Below are 22,158 nucleotides of genomic sequence, written 5' to 3' on the forward strand. Positions count from 1 at the left end.
GATTTTTAAAATATTAAATGTAAGACATTACATTTTTGCTATTGAATTTAATCTTACTAGATTCAGCTGAGTGTTCTAGCCTGTGAAGATATTTTTGGGTCGTAGTCGTATAGCCCAGTGTGTTAGTTTTCTATATCACCTGCAGATTTGAAGAGTCATCTATATCTTTATCCATGTCATTGATGAAAATGTTAAATAGAACAAACAAATCACAGAGGTTTCTAGCCATGTTGACATTGACCCATTAACAATGAATTCTTTCGAGTTGGGCCCTCCACATCCAACCAGAACATCTAGTTTTATTCTCTTCTAATCCATATTTCTCTGTTTTTTTCCCCAATAATAATATGAGAGACTATCAAAAGTTTTGTTAATATGTAAGTAATCTCTATCTATAGCATTTCCCTCATCTAAGTTTAATAATCCTGTCATAAAAGGAAGCAAGATAACTCTGGTATGATCTGTTCTCTGTGAAATCATATTACTTCTGTGACTATCCTTAATGATTTATTCTAGAATTTTCCCAGTAGTCAAAGTCAAGCTTACTGGCTTTTAGTTTACAGACTTTACTCTCTGTTTGGTTTTTTTTGAATCAGTATGGCATTTTCCCTTCTCCAGTCTTGTGGTATCTCTCCCACGTTCCATTAATCTTTCAAACATCACTTCTGGTGGCTCCAGACCTCTTCTACCATGCCTCAGTCCTTCATCATGAAGCCTCGCTGCAATCCTGGAAGTACCCTTTACCTAGGGATGTACTGGAGCTAGCTCCAACCAGCTTGTGAGCAGTATCCAGGATGAAATGAAGTAGAGAAAGAGTAACTGTACAGAGAACAGATGGGATGCTGCTGTGACCACAGACACGTTCCTAAACCTCTTTGGGCTTCAGTTTCCTCATCCATTAAAGGAGAAGGTCAAACTAAGTGACCTTTCAGGTCCTTTCTAGCTCTAAATCTGCGAGCATCTCTTTTTTCTTATTTATTCATATTGCTCTCACGCCACTGCATGCAATCTTCTCTTCACCTTCCAAATTATCCTTCATTTTAGCTGCTAGGCTTATTTTCCTTGTGCAGAGATCTGGTCAGAACCATTCATTGGTTTCCTGTTATCTACTATGTGAAGGTCAAACTCCTTAGCCTGGCATTTAAAGCTGTTGTAGGTGGCGCTTTAAACTCCTGAACTCTTGGTTTAGGCTCTATGTTAAGATGAAGTGAGACATTTGTGAGTCATTGAACAAAGGAAGTTTATTTTGTTCGAACACAGCAAGGATACGGTGGCACTTAGAGAGGCACCAGCTCCCAAGGGTGGGACCTTTTATGCCCTCAGGCCAGGAAGCTGTCAGGGAAGCTTGGGCCAATCAGGTTGTAGGGGAGTAGAAAGTCAGAAATACTGAGTCAAGAAAATGCCTATCCTACCACAAAATCCCTCTGCAAATGTTGGTAGCAACCTACATTTCTAGCCTAATCTCATGCTATTTATTCCCCTTTATGTAGTTTTGTTTGTAATATGTATATCAAATGGATATATACACATATGTCCCAACATGTACCAACATGAATGGAAATACAGATTGTATCTTTTTTCATGGTCCAAAATACTAATGTGTAGGGGTGGTAGCCTATGAAAGGATTTGCCTTACATTCTTAAAAAACATTTTTTATGCGGTGAATTTTGATGGAGCCATCATTCCCCAGTCTCTCCCAATAATAGATTTTTATTTAAACCAAAACCAAGTTATTCGTTTCGCTCTCTTACTGAGACTTTTTAAAGTAGTTGAATGTATTTTGTATTATTTTGGATGTTTTCCAACTCATACAGCTTGAATTTCCCCCTTATTATATATTGTTCTTTGTGCTTATACCAACTTTCTGATTTTTTTCTCTTACTTGATGGTTATGTAAATCGTAAAGTCATCAATTTAGAGTTGTAAAAGGACTTCAGATCACCTCCTCCAGCCATATTCTTTCACAGAACAGGAAACTGCAGATTAGAGAGGTTCAGTGATTTGCTCAATGCCAACCCAGTTTTTCTGATTCCACATGCACCATATTTGACATCTTTTAAGTATTTTCATCTGTAAAAAAACTCCAAATTACCATGGTGCTTTGAGGTTTACAAATCACTTTTCTTGTGCAACCCTGCGAGGTGACATATAAAAATTGTTATTCTTGAGGTGTCAGTGGGGAATTTGGGGTTCTAGGTGAGATGGTTCAAATTGCCAAACGCATAGTAAAGTGTCAGAGCTAGAATTTGAATCCTTTTCATTCTCTTTACAAGATAAAGGTTGCAGTAGTTCATTCTGACTGCTTTCTCTAGGTATGACAGGAAAAAAAAAAACCCAAAACTCTTTAGTTTCTTTTAAGCTATCTCTAGAGCAAAAGTGTCCCAATACTCCTTAGTGAGGCCTGAACCAGATTAAAATGTCATTGGGAAATACTTAACAAAATAAAAAAAATACAATAAATAAATATACAAAGTATAATAGAACATATATAATATTACATTTTAAAGCTAAATCAATGTGCAGCCCATTGGGATCCTCCTGTTTGCATTAATGCCCCCCATTTCTATTTGAGCTTAACATCACTGCTCTGGAGCTGCTCCCTAGACTCAATCTTCATGAAATTCTTTTTATAATGTTTCTTTGTAAAATGGCAGTTATGACAGTTCTAACTAGAAAAAAAAGTTTCTTTTCACTTTATCTCTCAGTTTTCTCAAACTTTTCATAGGTCTTCATAAGTCAGATTTCTTTAAGAAAAATCATATTGTCCATCATTCTTCAGGTTCTTTTTTTATAAGATTTTTTTTGGGGGTGTATTTGGTTGTTCCTCAGATTGCAAAGCCGGAGAGTTTTACAGGTTCATTTTTTCTCTTTGGTTACCTTTTTGTCTTTTTTTTGTATTTGGAATCCCGGGATGTCTGATTTGCACATTATACCTTTTTTAATAGAAGCATCTAAATTCAGCAGCAGATCTAGATCTTTATCCAAATGGTCCATAGTTGGTTGCAATGAGGGAGTGATTTTCTCACAAGCCTCTGAAGAACATAGCCTGAGGCCACATTTTTCTGTGGCAACTAGTTGGCGGGCAGCATTAGAATTTACATCAGAGATTGTCTCTGAGAGCTGTCTCATCTCTATACCCAGTCACTTTCCATCTTTTCATTTTCTTTAGTCTCATCTGTGTCTATCTCTAGGAGAGCAGCAGTCTATACTGGTGCTCAGTACCTACATTTAGCCAGAATGATAGAGGCAGTTCTTGAAAGGCCCTGATGAATGAGTCACAAGTCACATAGAGGACTGAAATCCATTTGCTTTGTGAAGCTTCAGTATCCTAACTCTTTTTCCTCTGCAAAATAAGGCTTTGCAGAGTAACTTATGGACCTAAGGATACTAAAACCTCTCCTCTCTGTGTTATTTTCTACCTTCATTTTTTGCTTTTCTCAGCATCTTAATATCATCTCAGAGACGATCTTTTGGAATAATCCCCATTCATTTGTTTTCTTTATTATAGGTTTCTGCATCATTTTCTGTTTGGCATTTAAAGCTGTTCACTACCTGGCTTCAATCTGCTTTTGCAGTTTTATTACACGTTATTCCCCATTACATTTTCTTTGGTCCAGCCAAACTGGGCATCTTGCTGCTCACTGCTCATTATGCAAGACCCTCTATCTTCTATCTCTGGCTGTCCTCCATTACAAGAATGTATTCTCTTTTCACTGCCACATCCAAGAATCCTTCGTTTCCTTCAGGACTCAGTTCAGGGACCATCTTCTACATGATCTTTCCTGATTCCCTCTCTACCTTTCGCCCCCAAGCTGCTAGTGATTTCCCCAAGGTTATCTTTTTTTTTTTTTTTTTGTGTAAACCAGTATAGGGCAGCTAGGTGGCATAGTGAATAGAGCATTGGGCCCAGAGTTAGGAAGACCTGAGTTCAAATGTGCCCTCAGACACTTACTAGCTGCGTGACCCTGGGCAAATCACTTAATTCTGTTTGTCTCAGTTTCCTCATCTATAAAATGAACTGGAGAAGGAAATGGCAAACCTAATCTGCCAGGAAAACCCCAGATGGGGTCATGGTGTCAGACACAACTGAAAGACTGAACAACACCATAAATGTACATGGTGTCTTCCCTGATACAATGTAAACTCCTTTAAGGAAAGGACTCTCATTTTTGTTTTCATATCCCTTGAATATAGTTATATATACATAGTAGGTGATTAACAAATACTCGCTGTGGTGGATTATTACCTTCTGTCAGCCTGCTGGGTCTACTGCCCTAACTGGTCTGCCCCAGCTGCAGCCCTGATGAGTGCTACGTACCCTGACACCTTTATGGGGACTTCAGCCCAAGCCTTCTAGGCCCTACCATCCTCTATTCTCTTCATCCCCCGCTTCCCCGCCCCCACCTCTGCTTCTTGCTGCAGCTGTTTGTGCCCCACTCTCCCTCCCTACCAGACCCCTTGCACCTCATTCTGCCCATATATACCCTAGAGGGTAAGAAGTGATCCTCAACAGCTTCTTAGAAAGTCTCTTCCTGAGAAACTGGCCATATTGAGAATAGGAAGGCCCAAGTATACATTTTCTTTTTGTACCCCTATTGAATGTTTTCTACCATGCTTGGGGATATTGGCTCCCACTTTGGAGACCATTGTTTTAATCACCATTAAACACAGCAGGTTCTCGTGTTAATTCTCTGTACCTTTCAATCAGTTGGATGACTATAAAGATGTCTACCATAGAAAGGTCATTTGCAAAAGCTTGTCTGTTCCTTGTTATATTTTCGTTGAGTGTGTTCAATGTGTGTGAATTGTTCTCATAAATATTTTATAAAGATGAGAAAGGCACATGAGTTGGTAGCTATTGATAGTGTCTTGATTGATTTTGGAGAAAGAGTGAGTAATAATATTGTCTGTGAGGGGTTTTTTTTTTTTTTCAGAGGAGAGGGGTATCTTTTCTTTGAAATTGTTTGTGAAGTGATCTGGCAATGCTTTCATGATTAGGTCACGTACAGCGTGGTTTTCTGTGGTTGGTCTCTTCTAGCCATTCTCCCTGACTTCATCATCTTAAGTGCAGTTTCAACTTCCATTTATAGCACATCCATTTTGCATTTTTTTTTACTCCAGTATTTTGTTTTAATAGGACGCCTTGAAACCATTATTGTTTCCAGTGACTTTTCATTCATCTTCTTTCTGATTAGTAAAGTTTTTGACCCTTATATACTTGATGACGGAGGAAATAATGTAAATTGGGAAAATGCTTCTGGAGTATAGTGTTTTATTTTTGTTTTGACAATCTGATTTTAGGTAAGGTTGACCAGTTTTATGCCCCAAATCTTTTTTTTTTTAATTTAAATTTATTTATTTAACATATTTAGTTTTCAGCATTGATTTTTCACAACAGTTTGAATTACAAATTTTCTCCCCATTTCTACCCTCCCCCCCACTCCAAGATGGCGTATATTCTTGTTGCCCTGTTCCCCAGTCAGCCCTCCCCTCTCTCACCCCCCCTCCCCTCTCATCCCCTTTTCCCTTCCTTTCTTGTAGGGCAAGATAAATTTCTACGCCCCATTGCCTGTGTATCTTATTTTTTAGTTGCATGCAAACACTTTTTTTTTTGTTTTTGAACATTTGTTTTTAAAACTTTGAGTTCCAAATTCTCTCCCCTCTTCCCTTCCCACCCACCCTCCCTAAGAAGTCGAGCAATTCAACCTAGGCCACGTGTGTATCATTGTGTACAACCCTTCCACAATACTCATGTTGTGAAAGACTAACTACATTTTGCTCCTTCCCAACCCATCCTGCTTTACTGAATTTTCTCCCTTGACCCTGTCCCCTTTTGAAAGTATTTGTTTTGATTACCTCCACCCCCATCTGCCCTCCCCTCCATCATCCCCCCCCCCTTTATTTATTTTTTTTATCTTCCTCCCTCTTCTTTCCTGTGGGGTAAGATACCCAACTGAGTATGTATGGTATTCCCTCCTCAGGCCAAATCTGATGAGAGCAAGGTTCACTCATTCCCCCCTCACCTGCCCTCTCCCCTCCTCCCACAGAACTGTTTCCTCTTGCCACCTTTATGTGAGATACTCCATCCCATTCTATCTCTCCCTGTCTCATACATACATATACACATAGATATATACATACATACACATTCACTTATATATATACATAAACATATATATATGCATATTCCCTTCAGCTACCCTAATACTGAGGTCTCATGAATCATACATGTCATCTTTCCCTGTAGGAATGTAAACAAAACAGTTCAACTTTAGTAAGTCCCTTGCAATTTCTTTTTCTTGATTACCTTTTCATGCTTCTCTTGATTCTTATGTTTGAAAGTCAAATTTTCTATTCAGTTCTGGTCTTTTCACTGAGAAAGCTTGAAAGTCCTCTATTTTATTGAAAATCCATATTTTGCCTTGGAGCATGATACTCAGTTTTGCTGGGTAGGTGATTCTAGGTTTTAATCCTAGCTCCATTGACCTCCGGAATATCGCATTCCAAGCCCGTCTATCTCTTAATGTAGAAGCTGCCAGATCTTGGGTTATTCTGATTGGGTTTCCACAATACTCAAATTGTTTCTTTCTGGCTGCTTGCAGTATTTTCTCCTTGATCTGGGAGCTCTGGAATTTGGCGACAATATTCCTAGGAGATTTCTTTTTGGGATCTATTTGAGGAGGCGATTGATGGATTCTTTCAATTTCTATTTTGCCCTGTGGCTCTAGAATATCAGGGCAGTTCTCCTTGATAATTTCTTGAAAGATGGTATCTAGGCTCTTTTTTTGATCATGGCTTTCAGGTATTATCTCTCCTGGATCTATTTTCCAGGTCAGTGGTTTTTCCAAGGAGATATTTCACATTGTCTTCCATTTTTTCATTCCTTTGGTTCTGTTTTATAATATCCTGATTTCTCATAAAGTCACTAGCTTCCACTTGCTCCAATCTAATTTTTAAAGTAGTATTTTCTTCAGTGGTCTTTTGGACCTCCTTTTCCATTTGGCTAATTCTGCCTTTCAAGGCTTTTTGGAGCTCTTTTGCCATTTGAGTTAATCTATTTTTTAAGGTGTTGTTTTCTTCAGTGTATTTTTCAGTATTTTTTTGGGTCTCCTTTAGCAAGTCATTGACTTGTTTTTCATGATTTTCTTGCATCCTTATCATTTCTCTTCCCAATTTTTCCTCTACTTCTCTAACTTGCTTTTCCAAATCCTTTTTGAGCTCTTCCATGGCCTGGGACCAGTTCATGTTTTTCTTGGAGGCTTTTGTTGTAGGCTCTATGACTTTGTTGTCTTCTTTAGGCTATATGTTTTGGTCTTCTTTGTCACCAAAGAAAGAATCTAAAGTCTGAGACTGAATCTGGGTGTTCTTTCGCTGCCTGGCCATATTCCCAACCAACTAACTTGACCCTTGAGTTTTACAGTGGGGTATGACTGCTTGTAGACTAACGAGTTCTATGTTCCACGTTTGGGGGGGAGGTGCCAGCTCTGTCACACCAGCACTACTCCTTCCCCAAGAACCCCCAGCCTTGGCTTGGCTTAGATCTTTAGCAGGCTGTGCACTCCTGCTCTGATCCGCCACTTGATTCCTCCCACCAGGTGGGACTGGAGCCTGAAGTAACAACAGCTGTAGCTGCCCCACCTCCGCTGCCCCCGGGGCTGGAAGCTGAACCGCGAACTCCTTCCACTCCCGCAGCTTTTCCCACTAACCTTCTCCGCAGTCTTTGGTGTTTGTGGGTTGAGGGGGTCTGGTAACTGCCGCAGCTCACATATTCAGGGCGCTAGGCGCCCCATCCGCCCGACTCCAGGTTTGGTTGTTCCACGCTGCTCAGGCTGGGCTCTGCTCCACTCTGTTCCCAGCTCCCAGCTCCCAGCTCCGTGTGGGATAGACCTCACCCAGAGACCATCCAGGCTGTCCTGGGCTGGAGCCCTGCTTCCCTCTGCTGCTCTGTGGGTTCTGCCCTTCTAGAATTGGTTCAGAGCCATTTTTTATAGGTTTTTGGAGGGACTTGGTACGGAGCTCACACTAGTTCCTGCTTACCAGCTGCCATCTTGGCTCCGCCCTTCCTCTGCCCCAAATCTTTTATAGTCACACAGGTCAATTTCATGTCTTGGAGATTTGTGTAAGTGAAAGGAAACACTTTTTGTAATTTTTTTAAAATGGAGTAACTAGAATACAGGTCTAACTTGTTAAGTGACCATCGAAATTCCAAATTATTTTAATTGTGCTTTTTTTCTGACCAGTCTTTTAGGAAGCTATTCTAAGTGGGTTTGTACTTATGAGGTAATGTTTATTTTACTTATGTGCCTGGGATACTGAGATGTAGAATGCTTAGAGAAGTATATTGTGTTGTTATTTATCACTGTCATCTTGATTCCCTGCTGGAGTGGTTTATGGGTGGAATTTTAATACTTTTCCTTGGTTTTTATTGTTGAAATAGAGCACTTAGGATTTTTAAATTATTTAAAATAAAATTTATATTATTTACATTGTATTCATTAATGTTAAAACAGCTTTGTTTACTAAAATAATTCTGCAATCATTTTACAAACCACAGTCTTGGCAATGGAAGGAACCTTGTACAAGGATTTGGAAAAATTCTGGCTCTCTTACTCACCGTATCTATGGTCAAGTCACTTAACCTCACTAGACCTTAATTTGCTCATGTGTTAAAATGTGAAAGTTGAACTAAATTATTTTTAAAGGCCTTCCCCCCAGTTTTAAATTTGGAGAACTACTTTTTTAATTGCTCAAGAAAGTTGATTGAGAAAATGATTTTTTGATGTTACGTGCCCTTTTAGCTGCATAGTGCTGCATAATATTTTCATGGTAGTGACCCACCTACACCAAGACTATAAACTAAGTGATTCCAGTGAAAACTTAAGTAGGTCATAAATTTTGAAATAGAAAGGATCTCTTTAGCAGTCATCTAGTCAAATATCCTTATTTTACAGATGATGGAATGAAGACCTACAGAGCTTAAGTGACTTGTAATTCATACAAATAAAAACTATTTAAAAGAAGATGTGTTTGTTAAATTTCTGTTTAGCCTTACTGCCTAATTTCTTAGACTTGACATGTATAAATAAACACATTCATTTGTACAAGTCTGTTTAATATTTTGGAAATTTTAAATGCTTCCATAAACTGATAAAAACTAGTAATTTAGTCTGCCTTTACATATTTTTTAAAAAAATTCATTCTAATAATTGTAAAGGTATGCATAGTAAATGTTATCTTATTTTTGTTCTATTTTCAGAGTATTACAATCATGTTATGCTAAGAATTTCCCTATTTGTCATACAAGAGAAATAGTAGGAGTTTCCTTAAAAGCTAGTTGGATGTCAAAAGAAAAATATAAATTATTTAATCTGTCTATCTTACGTAAACTCCCGAGCCCCAGTGACTTGCTAGCTAGGACAACATTTACTTAATGTTTTAGTAATTACCTCGGTAATGGATTGATTCTAAAGATTGACCAGTTGGTGCTAGTATTAAGTATTTAATTTATCAGGTATTCATTAATTCTCTATGTGCCTAGCACTGTGTTGGACACATTTCTTCAGTACTTCAGAAGACTGATGGCTTTATAAATGTATGCACTCCTGCTGCTGAAACAGACTTTGACTCTTCCACATCATAGTAGATAGAGTTATCGTTATGGTTATTATCATTCAAATTTTATAGATGAAGAAACTGAAACTTGAGAGAGGTTGTGACTTGCCCATAGTCATACTACTTGTAAGTGGTAGAAGCAATGGAAGCAAGATCCAAACCTAGGTCTAGGCTTCCTGACTACAAGTTCAGTGTTCTTTCTGCTATTGTCTCTATTCTGTGTAAAGCAGTCTTGTGAATTTGAATTTGCTTGCATGCTAATGTGAATGACTACCTTCTAATTTTAAAAACGTTTTTTAAAATGTAGCAAAATTCTCTGGAGCTCACACTCAGTTCCCACTAGCAAGCACTAGCAGGTTTGGACCCTAGAGGTTCTGCTGGCTACTTTTCCTTCCAGTGTTCTGGGGTAATCCTGAAGGGAGTTGATTTCTTCAATACTGGCATTCTATCTACTGTGTCACCTAGCTGCCCTTCCCTAATGAATACACCCATAAATGTTAAGGAAAATATTAGCAAAGATGTTATAACAACATATTTAAAAAATTGTACTTTATGAACAGGTTGTATTTATGTCAGCAAGGCAAGGTTCAGTATTAGGAAAACTATATATATCATGTTAATTTAAAAAACAATAAAATCATATGATTATATTAATAGGTGTACAAAAAGACTTTTTAAAATAGTACAACATATATTTCTGTTAATAAAAAGTAAAAAGCTCAGCAATAAACAGAGTTTTTTCTACTATGATAAAATCAATAGCCAGCATTGTTATGTTATGGAGAAAAGCTGGAAGCTTTTCTATTATGATCAGTAATGTCCATAATCACCACTTTTGTTTAAAACTTCACTAAGACTTTGGAACCCTCTACCCACAAGGCATGATGAAGTTTCCTTGACTAATTTTAACACTGTCAACATTGCCCCGGTTCATCTAAGGACTTTTTAGACTCAATCAGGAGTCTGATTAAATAAATATTTAGGTCTTGTTCACCCTTCTCGTTTGATTAATTTAATCAAGATGTGTTTTCACCTGATAAATGCATCCGGGGGCTAAATGGAATAGGTTGATTTCAACCCTACCTGTACAATAAACTTGACAAACACCAATGAACTTCAACATTTCAGTGTAAACATAAGCAGCAACAGCAAGGCCCTGTGCTCATGGTTGATGTCGACTTTGGTGGGGAGAATAGGCTGCTGGCAGTAGTTGTTTCTCTCTTCCCAGAACCTTATAGCAGTCTTCTCTCTTCACTCAAATGCAGCCAGACAGGAAAGAAATTTCCATTTGATGGCTAATTAGTACCTTTTAAACATACATCTAGTTCTAAGTTAGCAGCCAACTAAGAGCCCTCTTTACCACAGGGTAAATTGATAGTTATAGAATAACTGTATATACTCTGAAGCGGAGAGCAGGGCCCTACCTACATCAAGCACTTCTAGAATCAGGGTTACCAACTTTTTCATGTGATTTGGCAGTAAGCAGAGCTCTTAGGACCAGCTTCTGATTGGTCCGTCTTCTGTTACATTAGAATAATATAAAAAAATTAAATTATTTTAAAGACAGGTCCAGTTCTTTCTTTGGAGGTCACAGTACATTTTTGTACCTTTGCTGTGCTCACGTCTTTAAAATGAATAAATAAACTGCCTTACCCCTACTCCAGTAAAAGAAATGTTTATACAAAAGTCATGTGCTGGATTAAAATGGAGAGAGACTGAAGATAAGTTAACATGTAGTCTGTTGAAGTAGTTTGGATGTGAAGTTATGAGAGCCCAAATTAGTATGTGGTGGGAATTTGAGAGAGAAAAATTGTTAATATTTTGTGACAGATGGGACTTGGGAGGTTTTTGGAAGGGGAAAAGAAAACCACGAATTTAGGATGGAAGAAGAATGGTGCTATCATTGACAGTAACAGAAAATTTTGGAATAGATGCCAGTTTGAGGAAATAGGAGGAGAGGATAATGAATTCTTTCTGTTGAAAAATAGGTAATTGTTTTAGGGTTTTTCATATTTTTTCTTTCGGGGGAGAGGGGTTAGATTTCATTTTATTAAGTATCATGGATCCTTTAGATGCTTTTCCTCCTGTGTGTTTGTGAAAATCATTTCACTTTCCTAAGTTTTAGGTGAAGGAATCAGCTTTTCAGGTCCTTCTGGTCGCAAATATTTGTGTACTTACTTGATGTGATTGAGGGTCTTGTCCTCTGGAATAATTCAGCCTCGTTACCCTGTTGCTGTAACATTGCATATATTAAGCTATCAGTAGATAGTTAATTATAAATTTTTAAAAGTTTTTTTTTTGCTATTCTGAACATGGCAGACAGCAACAAACACAAACATTTCCATAGACTAAGAACAGACTAAGAGGATTGTATATGAAACCGTTAATCTTGGTTATATACAACTTGGTTTTTTAAAAGAATATGCTAAATATGCTAAAATTCTTTAAACCTTTCTTAGTTCTATAAAAGTCCCGATTGTCTGTGTTTCCCTCTGAACCTGCTTTGATTCTCTTTGGTGCATTAAAAAAAAGGCTTCATGGATGCATGCTGTCTGTCTGTCTGTCTCTCAAAAACAAACAGACAAACAAAACTTTCTTGCAATAAGGTAGCATACTTAAGCAAAATATCCACACATTAGCCACATCTGAAAATATATGTCTCATTTTGTGTCTTTTTTCCCATCGTTTCTCTGTTAAGAGGTGTAGAAACATGTGGGGTAATTTATTCTTGGTTGTAAGCCTTTTTGTCTTTTGGTTTTAGGGATATTGTGTTCTGAGATTTTCTCATCTTTTTTGTAGATGTTGCTAAGTCATATGTATTCTTGGCTGTTGTTCAATTGTACTTCAATTCATTCTGTTTGTTTGCAGTGTCTTTTTCTTCGACTTGCATGTTCTAGGTTTTGGTCATGATATTCTCAGGAGCTTTATTATTTTGGAGGTTTTTCTGAATACATGACTGAATACATTCATTATCCTCTCTTTTTTTATACTTTGTCATCTGGTAAATCTGTAATTTTTGTTGATAATTTCTTGGAATATGGTATCCAGACTCTTAAAAATTTTTAATTATGGTTTTCGGAGAGTCCAGTAATTCTTACATGTTCTCTCCTTCCTGTTTTCTAGGTGAGTTTTCTTTTGTGGTAGATTCCTGAAATTTTCTTACATTTTTTTTCAATCAGTTATTTTGTTTTTTATATTTACTGTTGTGTCATGGAGTTGGTGAGTTCTGTTTGTCCTCTCCTAATTTTCAGGGAGTCTGTGACATGGGCAAAATTTTCTGCCTTCTTTTCTGAACTGTTCTTCCCATTTTTCCTCCAGAGCTCTTATTTTTTAATCTCTTGATTAGTTTTATCTACATGTTTTTGTAGCAAAGACTTTGGGTTTTTTCCTGAGGCCCTGCTTATGTTTGTGGTTTTACTCTATTTTGGGTTTACTTCCAGGATATCTTTTGACCCATATTTCTTCAAAACATTTGGTGTCATTTTCTGTTTACACATCTCTAGCCTCAGTTCTTTATTTGAGACTTTGTGCCTGGGCCAGGCTCTTCGCCTCCAACCTGCTTCTTGGATGAGGTGGTTGGACCTTATTTGGTCCTGGCCTCCCGCCACTGTCTACCACCTACTCTGTTGTTTTTGTACTTAGAGCACAGTTTATACCTGCTAACTATCATCCTATGTATCCTCTATTCATGGCTAAACTCTTGAGAAAACTGTTTATAATTAGTGCCTCTGTTTCCTTTCTTCATACTGGGTTTTAAACTCTGTAGTCTGGCTTCTGACCTGATCATTTTAAACTGCTCTCTTCAAAGTTACCAATGATCTTTTAATTGCCAAATTTAGTATCTGCTGTGTGAGGTAAATAAAATGTGAAGACTTCCCGGGGAAGATATGTATAAATATATATATCTAGATCTATACTAAGAAATGTTTAAAAATCAAGAAATAGAGAAATAGGGAAGTGGAAAAATTCTGAGGCTGTGAGAGTCTGATGGCTCAGCCTCTGGGAAAGTTTACCCTGAAACTTTTTGCTCTTTCTTCTGGTTCTGGTTTAAAGATTTGATCAGTAAGAATAGGGTCACTGTGACCTGCTTTCCTTTACTGTAAAAGTACTGTGAAAGAATGGAGAGGGTCTCCCCCTCCCCTTATGCTATTCTCCTTCTTTAGATTTATAGATGTCACCTCAATTGTAATCATTAACTAAGGGAATGGGAATTGGAGTTTCTGTGCCTCAATTTCCCGGTTCTTTGTCTAGCTTTTGTGCTCAAATTGTAAGCCCGCCTCCCAGCCAATAGTGAGAAGGGTCAGAGGTGGGCGGGAATTCTCTTGCCTTATTGGTGCTTTGCCTCTTGTACTCTGCCTCCTTTGCTGGTTCTGCTCTGTGCCCTAGCAGAGGATGCCCTATTCTCGAGAATGGAATAAAAATTTATTTCTGTTCCCACCCTGAAATGGCTCCTTATTATAAATTAACTTTTAATTGGTGAGGGTCTTTCATCCCACACACTGCCCACCCCCAATGTTTATCTTTTGCTGGCTTTGAAACACTGTCTTCTTTGAAGCACCTTCTTCTCCTTGACACTGTTCTGTTCTGATTCTACTTATCTGACTATTCCTCAGTCTTCTTTGTTGGATCTTCATCCAGACCACACCCACTAGCCATGGATATGCCCCAGAGTTCTGTCCTGGGTCCTCTTCTCTTGTCTCTCTAGACCAGCCATTGTCAAACTACTTGTATAATAAACCAGGAATGGTTTTTACATTTTTAGATAAAGTTTTGTTACATTAAAAATGTAAAAAAAAGAAAACATTCTTAACTCACAGGATTTGGCGCCACCTCATGTAGCTTGCTGACCTCTGCATACTTTTCCTCTGGGTGATCTCATCGTTTCCCATGGCCTCAATTATCATTTCTGTGCAAATGATTCTTAAGACATATTTATTCAACCCTAAACTCCCTCTCATCCTCCTGTCTCATATCACCAGTTGTCTGTTGGATGTTTTGAACTAGCTGGACTATCTATCCCATAGACATCTTAAACTCAACATATCCAACACCACTCTCCCTCTCCTCCATCTTCCCTCCCCCTGCCCCTCATCTTCTGAACTTCCCTGTTACTGTCAAGGGCACTGCCATCTTCCCAGTCACCCAGGCTTACAACCTAGGTGTCATCCTCAATTCCTTAGTCTCTCTCCCTTCTCACTTATCCAATCTGTTGCCAAAGTCCTGTTGATTGTGCCTTCATAATATCTGGTGTTCCCCTCGAGATTACTATCTATGTAGTGGAACCAAACTCTCTGATGTTTCATGCCACAATATATATTCATGTCTGCCTCTTCATACAAATTTAATTGACATTATCACCTCAGAACCATTTTCCAAAAAAGGATTTTGCCAGAAGTAGGCAGAAAATAAAGGATGGTTTATTTCATGGAGGGTGTTAAAAATTCCTGAATATTTATAAAGCACTTTAAATTGCATCATTTGTTTCCCTGTGTTGTTTATGCCTTCTCTTCTTTTCCTGCCTGGCTATCATTTCCTCAGGGCAATTCTACTATTGTAAAGTAATAACCTTTTTCCAACTAATGTTCTATGACAAGAAAAAAACCTACAAGGAGAAGTAAGAAGCTATATATATATATTTTGTCTCATTCTTTTGTCTTAATTTTAAAATAAAGTATTATAGATTGTATATATCCTGCCCTCTTGACTTTTGTTGAATATCCTTTTTTTTTTTACCAACAAGTAATAAAGTAATTGTTTTTGTAGGTTCAGCATCAAGTTCATCCCAACCTCTCAGCAAAAGAAGATTCTCTATATTATATTGAAGAGTTGATCCTTCAGCTGCTAAACAAATTGTGCATTGCACAGCCAAGGACTGTTCAAGATGTAGAGGTAAGAGAACATATGTTAATTTTATTTCAAATGCTATACTGGGCTGATTCACCTTGGAAATCATAGTAACAAACATACTCAACCACCACTACTCAAAAAATTAAGCTTGATATACTCAAACTTAAAAAAAAACCCCACTATAAATTAGGTCAATGCTTGTTTTAAAATAATTATTTTAGCTATCAGTTCGAAGGAAATTAAATCAGAAGTATTTGCTAATATTACCTTGGCCTTCAAAAAGAGTACTTTGGGCTATGTTATTTGTTAATTTTTTTCATTTGTTCTAAAATTAGGAGATGCTTCTAATTTAAAAAACACTTTAATTTTGAAGTACTTTTTTTCGCTAGTAGGATTTTTAAAGATTCATAAAATTGAATCATTTATTTACCAAGTCTGTATCTGCAATTAGATTTGACACAATTAAAAGGAGTTTGAAAAAGGCACAGTAGTTTTTACCTCTAGTCTGTTAATTGCTTTCAAGATGTTATTTTTCAGTTTGTTAAAAGTTTAGAGAGTAATGTCTTAAAATAGAAAAGCTTGATAAAATACATTTAACTAGTTTGTATATGTTTATGAAAATGTAGTTGTCATAGCATAATGTTAATTGAGAAGGCACTATATTTTTCTGCATTTTAGGTCTTTCAAAGGTGTGTTTCACCAATAGCCATCCTAAATCTGCCCCTAAAAAAGTCTGAGGTTATCATTCCACCTAATTCCTTCCATCTCCCTTGTTATCGAATCCCTGTTATCATCCCTAAAGCTAGCAAGAGAATTTTATTTTGTTCCTACTAATATGAATGGAAGCTGTTATATTAGGAGCCTTATTATAAAATCATCTGGTATGTAATTTCATGTAATATGTATAATACCTTTATCCTCTTGCGTTTCCATCTTGCATATTCCTGATGATCTCTGTTCAGAACTTTCTCTCTTAAAGAATTATTTACTCTGGTAACACCTGTCTCAGAGCTGTTTTCTACAGAGATTATAGTTATATCTCTAAGAAACAGGGAAATTTGAAGAGTAAGTTTAACAGTCATTCTATGAGAGAGTTCTGTCATGGTAGTTGGGAAAAAAAACTGAGAAGAGAGAATTAATGGAAATGATTTGAGAGAAACTAATGAGAAGACAGCAAATGAGGAAAATTTTTTCTTGGAAAAATTATTTTAATTGTTGTTTTTTAAAGAAACATAAAACTAATTATATGAGGAGTGAGCCTCAGATAGATGGCTGACAAAATTATGTTCCTGTTATGACTGGAGAAGACAGAAAATGGCGAGATCTTTCTTTATTAAATTACTAAAACCCTTCTCTTAAGAAAAGCAGAGACAGTATGGCATAGTGGTAGAGAGCTGGCCTTGAAGCCTGACCTGGGTTGAAGTCTCATCTCTGACAAGTGTTGGCTACTGTAATACAGGTCACTTAATCTTTTAGTGCTCTAGGCAGCTGTTGGAGGTGCTAACTTGAATTGGTAGAGAAAGTGTTGTCACCTAGGAATTCCTTATACCAGTGAAATCACAGGTCGGTTCCTTATCCCTTTCTTGTGTAGAGAATGAAAATGATTCTATGAAGAGACTTTAAAAAAAATTTATTCTTTTTTTTTTTTGAGGGGGGGAAGGCAGGGCAATTGGGGTTAAGTGACTTGTCCAAGGTCACACAGCTAGTAAGTATGTGAAGTGTCTAAGGTCGGATTTGAACTCAGGTCCTCCTGACTCCAGGGCTGGTGCTCTACCCACTGTACCACCTAGCTGCCCCCAAAAAATTTATTTAAAAAAAGGGTTTTTTTTGGTTCTCAACATTCTCATTTATAAGATTTTGAATTTCAATTTTTTTCTTCCTCCCTGCCTCCCTCCCCTCTCTCTTCCTAAGACAACAAGCAATCTGATATAGGTTATACATGTACGATCACATTAAACATATTTCCACATTAGTCATGTTGTGAAAAAAGAATCATAAAAAAAGGGAAAAACCATGAGAAAGAAGAAAAAGTGAAAATAGTATGCTTCAATCTGCATTCAGATTCATATAGTTCTTTCTGTCGATGTGGATAGCATTTTTCATCATGAATATTTTGGAATTGTCTTAGATCATTGTATTGCTGAGAAGAGTTAAGTTTATCATAGTTGATCGCACAATGTTGCTGTTACTATGTACAGTGTTTTCCTGACTTTGCTCACTTCAGTATCAGTTATGAAGAGACTTTTTAAGGCATTATGATTTAAATAGTTATGGGATTGTCTTTTCTTAAGCAAATCAGGCCCTAGTTATAGTCATTTTTGAGGTGACTTGAGTTAGATACTGCCATAGCTAAAACATTGTTGATAATTGTATGTCACATGGTCTGGGGTTGCTCTCTCAGTTCCTCACTCACACTGAGTGGGACTGAGTCCCCAGAGGGAGGCTGCTCTGTCTCTCTTCAGAAGAGATCTGAGGGTTTGGAGATGGTTTTCTAATAATATTGCTCGTGAATCCCTTTTATGTATTTCCCTCTGATTATTAGTTGATATCAATTAGCCAACCAGACTCATTTAGCTTTTAGAAATGTGTGTTTACCAAGGTGGTACAGTAAGAATATTTGGGAGAAAACATCCCTTCAAACTGGGGCACAAGTACATATAGAGTGCAGGGGAAAGTGGATATAAGCTTAGACTACATTTTTGGACAAAGGGGATAACACAGCTCCTGGAACTCATTTTTCTGGAAATTCTTTTCTTCCTTTCATGGAGTCCTTAGGAAGTTCTCCTTACGTAATAGCGTAGCTTTCTGCTGGCCTCTTTGTAGATTTCCTGAGACTTTCTTCATACACACATGGCTACCAGCCATTGCTATTTCTGAGATATTGCTTGGATATTTATGAGAAGTTCAAAACCTTCTGACAGGGGGCTTGGCTCAAATTGTTCTCTTGGCTTGCCACTGGAATCTCAGATTTTGAACTGATTTGCTACTTTATATAAGCCCCTTAGGATTTAAACAGGTTTCTTCCACTAAGACAATATATTTCCTGTGTAATGTCACCTCACTGTTCACTATTTCCAACTTGATCAAGGATTTTTTTATACCTACTTAAAATGCCTTTGATAGATTGATTCAAAAAGATTGTCTAGGCCTAATTCCTACCTAGTTAATGTTTCTAATTCAATCCGCAAATCCAGGACCTCTGTAATTATTGAGGTGGGAGTATAGAACACTCCTCTTAGAATTAAGTCTTTGTTTTATTAATGAGTTAATTGCCAATAAATTATATATTCAGTAATTTAAATGTTTATTTCTAGGAGATTGGCAGTCGTAATATATCATTAGCTATTTACGTGAAAGGAGGTTTCCCCAGTTTATTTAATAAATAATATTTGATGAACTGGAATGGGGCCTTTGAGCTTAGTTCGGATCAAGTGTGAGAGATGTTAAAAGTTTTATAATTAATAAAGATATTTCCAAATAAATCTTTAGGTTATGCTAGAATTTGGGGTTATGAAATTAACTACGGAAATGAGACAAATAGCAGGCAGAGAAGTCACCTACAAATTAGGTTGGCAACCTCAGACCTTGCTATATATGAAAACATTGTCCTTGTTTAATTACATGTCTGCAAAAAGCACAAACAGATTAAAAAATCAGCACTAGGAAGGCTTAGGAAATAATGAGTCAGTATCTTTTGCAAAGTTAAGAATAATAAAGTTAAGTTTTGTTTTGGTTTTGTATTTATGAGCATCTCTATGAAAACTTAAGAAGTACAAACATATTTCTGTAATATGAACAGGAACGTGTTCAAAAGACTTTTCCTCATCCAATTGACAAGTGGGCTATCGCTGATGCGCAGTCTGCCATAGAAAAGCGAAAGCGAAGGACCCCTCTCTTGTTACCTGTGGATAAAATTCATCCTTTATTGAAGGTATTAAAAATTAAAAGGCATATCTTATTGTAAATAATCTTTTATTTATGTACATATCGTATGTTTATTTTAAAATCATTTATTTAAAATCATTTTCTATTAACCAAAATGTAGAAGTATTACATTGGTAAGACCATTTATATAAATTTAGATACAATTCTTTTGTAACTGTTGGTAGAGAATTTCATAATAATACTTAAATAAAATAATTACTTAATACTTAATAAATAATAATAATACTTAATACTTAATAAATGATCATTCAGTTAATTCTCTGTGTTAGGGTATATGTGTATACAGGGTGTCCCAAGAATCTTAGTACACTTTTAAACTATTGAAGCTTTTGACTTTTGGGATACCCTGTGTTAGTGGACCAATACTAGCAGTCCATACCATTGAGACATTTTCTGTTTGCAGAAAGAAATAAGGTGCTCAGACACAGAGGGCACCTGCATGTAGGGTGTATAGTTTTTTTTTTTAATGTTTTTGTGCTTTAGTCACAGGTTGGGGTTTTAGGATTAACTCCATCTATACAGCAGCAAACTGATCATTAAGATCTTAAATGCCTGCCAAATTATTTTCTTAGCCTTTTAAAACATTCTCTTCTTCTGTGTAACTTTTCCAGACTTTGTTAACTGATTCTTAACATTTTAGCATCTCTCTCATTTTACTGATCTCCCTGTTACTTAAATTTAGATTAGTTGTTTTGCAGTTTTAGCTATTTTATTATACGTTTATATATTTTCATTACTTGCTGGTTGTTTTTTTTTAAATCAGTTCTTCCTATCTTCTCTGTTTAATAGTTAGTTCCTTAATAACTAGGACTAGACATTTCTTCTTTCTACGAACTCCTCATGACACTTAATATAATCTTTTCCAAAAGTAGTAGATACCCAGAATTATTGACTCATGTTATTATTTTTTTTAAGGAATTCTTTGTTGTTTCATTGCACCATTCCTTTAGAGACAACCCTTATTTTAATACCTTAGTAATTCTTTAAAGCTGGTGTTGAATTATTATAATGTATTTAGGAATGCTCTTTTTTTCTTTTACATGGCATCTTAAAAATATCTTTTGTGTCCTATATATAGGTGTTTTGAAAACGTCAATAAAATGTTAATTGTATCCATGTTAATTTCATGTTAATGGGAGAAAGAAAAAAAAAGCCCACAGGCTTTCACTTATTGAAATAATTGTGCTTTCCAATGAAAAATCCTGTTTTTCAAATAAAGAGATTTCATGGGTATTATGTGAAATTATTTTATATCACACACTATATCACACTTTTCTAGAAGTATAAAATTCTTTTTTTAGAGTAATTATTAGAAGGCAAAAGACTTTGCTTTGGCTGTCTATGGCCTTCTATCAGTTGGAAAGTTGTTAATGAATTTCTATAGTTCTTAAATGGTAACACCCATAATTAAAGCTAACATGATAGGTTTCTGGATCTGAAATCAGAAGCACTCAGAGAAATCCAGTTTAGGGCTTTTTTTGTTCAGAGTGGATTGCCAGGCTAGTTTACCATCAAAGGATGTTGACAAAATGAAAGTCCTTGTTTTGTATTAGGTGTCTGTGGATTATGTATTCTTTCATTGTTCATCTTATGTTGTAATTTATTCTTTAGTTTTTAGGATTAATTTCAGAATACTGAAATTTCAAAGGCCATGTAATTTTGGATGGCAAATTCATAAAAAGTTCTTTTTGTTTGTTTGTTTGTTTTTGGAAGGGGGAAGGCAGGGCAGTTGTGCCCAAGGTCACACAGCTAGTAAGTGTGTCAAGTGTCTGAGGCCACATTTGAACTCAGGTCCTCCTGATTCCAGGGCTGGTGCTCTATTCACTTCGCCTATAGGTTAATTATTTAAATAATGATTTTAATTAATTTGTTACCTAGCAGAATGTTATTTCTTTAAATTAACAATTACATCTTTTTTCCTCTTATCATTTTTTCCATACAGGAAGTTTTAGGATATAAAGTAGATTATCATGTCTCTCTTTATATTGTGGCTGTATTGGAGTATATCTCAGCTGATATTCTGAAATTGGCTGGTAATTATGTTTTTAATATCAGACATTATGAAATATCCCAGCAAGACATTAAAGTATCAATGTGTGCAGATAAGGTAAGAACAAAAAATTCTTTAAATTTATTTGTAGCATAATTATTTCTCTTAATAGATAGTATATTTCATATTTCAATAACAATTTAAGATTTATAAAATACTTTCCTTATAACAATCCTATGAAGTGTTGCCCAACTGGAAGTTTCATTCTCAGTGGGCATCTCCATTTTTACTCACAAAGACTGCTGTTTGTCCTTCGTTCTCAAAGAAGACCATGACATCTGGGAGGTGATGTCATGACATGCAGGTGAATTAGATTTAAGTGAGGGAGGGCTTTCTTTCTTTTCCCTTCCTTCCTCCCTCCCTTCCTTCTTTTCTCCCTCCCTCCCTTCCTCCCTCCCTCTCTCCTTCTGTCTCTCTCCCTATAGAGTATCATACCCTTACTTGTGGGTGCTCTTCCCAAAGAGAATGTAAGTTTTAATCTCTGAAACTTTTTTTTGTCTTTATTTTTTCTCTTAAAGACTAGCCTTAACCCCAAATCACTGGCTGCCATTGATTGGCCAACAATAAGTCCCAGGCCAAGACCTACTTGGTCGTTGTTTGGGTCCTAATTGACTCAGAATGAATGTAAATACCAGTTGTTTCTGTTTTGGCCAGAAATCCTGAAGATCTTCCCTTCCCAGATCAATTTTTTTTAAAGAGACCA

General features: G+C 36.5%; 1 protein-coding gene across 1 annotated transcript in view; it reads left to right on the top strand.

The window, feature by feature from the left end:
* Window positions 1-22,158, top strand: part of SOS2 (SOS Ras/Rho guanine nucleotide exchange factor 2) — a 117,724-nt gene that overhangs the window by 11,723 nt on the left and 83,843 nt on the right. Inside the window, exons 2-4 of the mRNA XM_036749484.1 lie at window positions 15,377-15,502; window positions 19,260-19,391; window positions 21,348-21,512. Of these exons, the coding sequence (XP_036605379.1) occupies window positions 15,377-15,502; window positions 19,260-19,391; window positions 21,348-21,512 (423 nt within the window). The remainder of the gene's footprint in view (window positions 1-15,376; window positions 15,503-19,259; window positions 19,392-21,347; window positions 21,513-22,158) is intronic.

The sequence above is a fragment of the Trichosurus vulpecula genome, chromosome 3, assembly GCF_011100635.1.
Source record: "Trichosurus vulpecula isolate mTriVul1 chromosome 3, mTriVul1.pri, whole genome shotgun sequence".
Taxonomy (NCBI): Eukaryota; Metazoa; Chordata; class Mammalia; order Diprotodontia; family Phalangeridae; genus Trichosurus; species Trichosurus vulpecula.